Below are 4,919 nucleotides of genomic sequence, written 5' to 3'. Positions count from 1 at the left end.
AAGGGGAACATGAGGGGAAACTTCTTCACACAAACGGTCATCCGGGTGTGGAATGAGCAGCCAGCACAAGTGGTGCATGCAAGCTCGATTTCAACATTTCAGAGGTTCATGTAGGTACCTGCATGGTAGGGGTATGGGAGTGGGCAGATTAAATAGTTCAGCACAGACTAGATGGCCCAAAGGGCATGTTTCTGTGTTGTAATTTTCTACAAGAATGTGAAATACTATAAAAATTCACTCTGTCTTTTTAACAGCTGTGCAGACCAACCATTCACCTCAACAGGAATTTTTTATATGGCATTAAATCTGTGGTACTTTAAGTTAATAATACATAAAAGAAAATTCCAGATGCACATCAAGAAAGGCGAATTGCATGAGACTGTTTCAGTTACTGTGGGGCCAGGCACCCATGCAGCTCAGCAGGAACAGGGAATAATAACAATGGAGAGAGTCCAACTCAGCCAAGGTACAAATTGCAGATGGCAGAAATGCCCCATTCTTATAGAGACAGGAAGAGCATCGGGGAATTGATGGTCATTCCAGATACCAGCAATCTGCCCAGTCAGAAGATGATTTCTCTGCACAACTTGGATAGAACCTCACTGTAACAGTGTGATACCAGATCAAACCTTGGCAACTCAAGTAATCTCATCTGAAATGTTGTCCTAAACCCATTGATGGATTTCGTAAATCTTTTTACAGGTTCAAAACAAGAAGGAGTTTGTCTCCAGGACGTTCAAACACGGCACACCAGTTTTGTTGTCTCTGTCCAGATATTTAAGAAGTGGAGCAAGAGATTCAATCGACCATCCTTCCTGCTCAGACTGTGGGGAGGGATTCACTCGGTCATTTGACCAACTGGCAACCCGTCATTTTACACAGGAGAAAGGCTGTTCACCTGCTCAAACAGTGGGAATGGATTCACTCGGTTATCACAATTGAAGGTACATCAGCAAGTTCACACTGGGCAAGGCCATTCACCTGTTCTGTGTGTGAGAAAGGATTCAGTCAGTCTTCCCACTTGTGGACACACCAGTCAGTTCACTCTGGGCAAAGGCTGGTGATCTGCTGAATATCTGGGAAAGGATTCACTCAGTCATCTGACCTAATGGCACACCAGTGGGTTCACACTGGGGAGAGGTCGTTCACCTGCTCAGAATGGCGGATAGGATTCACTGACTCTTCCACCTTACAGAGTCATCAGCGAGTTCACACTGGGGAGAAGCTGTTCACCTGCTCAGAATGTGGGAAGGGATTCACTCAGTCATCCAGCCTACGGAGACATCAGCGAGTTCACACTGGGGAGAAGCCGTTCACCTGCTTAGAATGTGGGAAGAGATTCACTCAGTCATCCCACCTACGGAGACATCAGCGAGTTCACACTGGTGAGAAGTCGTTCACTGGCTCAGAATGTGGCAAGAAATTCACTGAGTCATCCACCTTACTGGTACATCAGCGAGTTCACACTGGGGAGAAGCCATTCACCTGCTCAGAATGTGGGAAGGGATTCACTCAGTCATCCAGCCTACGGAGACATCAGCGAGTTCACACTGGGGAGAAGCCGTTCACCTGCTCAGAATGTGGGAAGGGATTCACTCAGTCATCCCACCTGCATATTCATCAGCGAGTTCACACTGGGGAGAAGCCGTTCACCTGCTCAGAATGTGGGAAGAGATTCACTCATTCATCCAATCTACATAGTCATCAGCGAGTTCACACTGGGGAGAAGCCGTTCACCTGCTCAGAATGTGGGAAAGGATTCACTCAGTCATCCCACCTGCATATTCATCAGCGAGTTCACACTGGGGAGAGGCCATTCACCTGCTCAGAGTGTGGGAAGGGATTCATTCGGTCATCCCAACTACTGGCACACCAGCAAGTTCACACAGGGGAGTGGCCGTTCACCTGCTCAGAATGTGGGAATGGATTCACTGACTCTTCCACCTTACAGAGTCATCAGCGAGTTCACACTGGGGAGAAGCCGTTCACCTGCTCAGAATGTGGGAAGGGATTCACTCAGTCATCCAGCCTACAGAGACATCAGCGAGTTCACACTGGGGAGAAGCCGTTCACCTGCTCAGAATGTGGGAAGAGATTCACTCAGTCATCCCACCTACGGAGACATCAGCGAGTTCACACTGGGGAGAAGCCGTTCACCGGCTCAGAATGTGGGAAGGGATTCAGTCAGTCATCCCACCTACTGGAACACCAGTCAGTTCACACTGGGGTGAAGCCGTTCACCTGCTCAGAATGTGGGAAAGGATTCACTGAGTCATCCACCTTACTGGTACACCAGCGAGTTCACACTGGGGAGAAGCCATTCACCTGCTCAGAATGTGGGAGGAGATTCACTCATTCATCCAATCTACATAGTCATCAGCGAGTTCACACTGGGGAGAAGCCGTTCACCTGCTCAGAATGTGGGAAGAGATTCACTCGGTCATCCCACCTACTGGCACACCAGTCAGTTCACACTGGGGAGAGGCTGTTCACCTGCTCAGACTGTGGAAAGGGATTCACTCAGTCATCCAACCTACAGAAACATCAGCGAGTTCACACTAGAGAGAGGCCGTTCACCTGCTCAGAATGTGGCAAAGGATTCACTCAGTCATCCCAACTACTGGAACACAAGTCAGTTCATATTGGGGAGTGGCCATTGTTATGAATCCCTAGGTTTCATTTGATATGGACTGTCATTTTAAGAGAGATTAAGAAGGTGAATCAGTCTGACTTGCAGCTTGTTTACATCGCTCGCAGCTTGTTTAGATTTAACTGAGGACACAGACACTCAGAGTCAGACGGAGACGGATGAAAAATGGAAGGATTGAAACCAGGGAACTAGTGGCCAAAGGTCACTGTTTAGAACTTTCCTATGCCCACAAGGGTGAGTTAATTATCCATTCACCGTACATCGAATGTGTGGTTGTCACCTCATTTAACCCATAGGAGTGGATCTGATTTGGGATATCCTGTCGAGACCACTTATGTGTTAACCCTTGCCTGGGTGTGATGTGGTCATTCATTTGAAGATGATACCCCTCATGACAAGTCACTTTCGGTGATAATTCGTATGTAGATTTGTAAAGATCACAGATAAAATCTACAGCAACTGTTCTCTCATTTTAACACTATGGAACCTGGAGAACAGACAGACAGACAGATGTACTTTATTGATCCTGAGGGAAATTGAGTTTCGTTACAGTCGCACCAACCAAGAATATTGTAGAAATATAGCAATATAAAACCATCAATAATTAAATAATAATAAGTTAATCTTTGCAAGTGGAAATGTCCAGGACCAGCCTATTGGCTCAGGGTGTCTGACACTCTGAGGGAAGATTAGAAAAGTTTGATGGCCACAGGCAGGAATGACTTCCTGTGATGCTCAGTGTTACATCTCGGTGGAATGAGTCGCTGGCTGAATGTACTCCTGTGCCTAACCAGTACATTATGGATTGGATGGGATTCATTGTCCAAGATGGCATGCAACTTGGACAGCAATATCTTTTCCGACAGCACCGTCAGAGAGTCCAGTTCCACCCCCACAACATCACTGGCCTTACGAATGAGTTTGTTGATTCTGTTGGTGTCTGCTACCCTCAGCCTGCTGCCCCAGCACACAACAACAAACATGATAGCACTGGTCACCACAGCCTCGTAGAACATCCTCAGCATCGTCTGGTAGATGTCAAAGGACCTCAGTCTCCTCAGGAAATAGAGACGGCTCTAACCCTTCTTGTAAACAGCCTGAGTGTTCTTTGAGCTGTCCAGTTTATGGTCAATTCGTATCCCCAGGTATTTGTAATCTTCCACCATGTCCACACTGACCCCTTGGATGGAAACAGGGGTCACTGGTGCCTTAGCCCTCCTCAGGTCCACCACCAGCTCCTTAGTCTTTTTCACATTAAGCTGCAGATGATTCTGCTCGTACCATGTGACAAGATTTCCACCATAGCTCTGTACTCAGCCTCATCTCCCTTGCTGTTCGACATAACTGCCTTCTCTCGACATTTACCCTGAATTACAAATATCTCTCTCATCACCTATTTTATGGATGAACTGAACTTTCATACTTTACCATCTGAAGACTCCAAGCCTTATTTTCCCCGAGCTCAATAGTTTGGGAGTTATATTTACACACATATATACACATAACACTGTTAATCTTTGTTTAACTTGTTTAAGTAAACCTAGTGAGCTTGAGCTCCAGTACAAGTGAGAAAAATTAAAGCTGGAGTCTGCGGAAAGGCAGAGGCAGTTTGAGGCTAGAGAGGCAGAAAAACAGACAGAAAATTGTCTCAAAGTGTAATAAAGGGGAAGGCTTAGCATGCCTATTCTGCTTTGACAGTTGCTGAAGCAGCTGATTATTTATTTATTTATGCTGACCCAATCATCGCCACTGGGCTATAAATGTGCAGGAGCAGTGTGTGGTTCAGTGCTTTGCTCAAGGACACACACGCTGCCCTGGCTGAGGCTCAAAATCATGACCTTCAGATCGCTAGTTCAACACTTTAACCAGCTGGCCACGCACCACACATTATGACCTAGTGAAGCAGGCTGTGCGCAAAGCTTATGAGTTGGTCCCAGAAGCATACAGGCAAAAGTTTAGAAATTTGAAGACATCTGTGAACCAGACATATATGGAATTTGCTTATGAGAAGTTTGTGTGTATTGCCCACTGGTGCACATATAAAAATGTAAATGATGTTTTTAACAGCTTGAAAGAGTTGGTTTTAATTGAAGAATTCAAAAAGTGCGTCCCTGATTACATAAAGACGTATTTAGATGGAAATGATGCTGCCACTATGCAGGAGTCTGCTAGATTAGCAGATCAGTTTGCTTTAACTCATAAGGTTATGTTTTCCCTGAATAAGAGTTTCGAAAAGAGTAGCAGGGATAACCAGGGTAAACCAGAAATT

General features: G+C 45.9%; 1 protein-coding gene across 1 annotated transcript; it reads left to right on the top strand.

Annotated features, from left to right (window-relative positions):
• Positions 1 to 1,108: 1,108 nt before the first annotated feature.
• LOC140721490 (uncharacterized) lies at positions 1,109 to 3,361 on the top strand. Its single transcript, XM_073036307.1, has one exon. The coding sequence runs from the start codon at positions 1,109 to 1,111 to the stop codon at positions 2,663 to 2,665; it is 1,557 nt and encodes a 518-aa protein (XP_072892408.1). The 3' UTR covers positions 2,666 to 3,361.
• The last annotated feature ends 1,558 nt before the right edge of the window (positions 3,362 to 4,919 follow it).

Source organism: Hemitrygon akajei, unplaced genomic scaffold (assembly GCF_048418815.1).
Source record: "Hemitrygon akajei unplaced genomic scaffold, sHemAka1.3 Scf000057, whole genome shotgun sequence".
NCBI lineage: Eukaryota > Metazoa > Chordata > Chondrichthyes > Myliobatiformes > Dasyatidae > Hemitrygon > Hemitrygon akajei.
Note: the sequence above shows the minus strand (reverse complement) of the source record. Positions and strands in the feature narration are given on the sequence as shown.

Excerpts from the sequence above, each read along its gene's own strand:
- LOC140721490 (XM_073036307.1), top strand. The coding sequence starts at position 1,109 with ATGGCACACCAGTGGGTTCACACTGGGGAGAGGTCGTTCACCTGCTCA.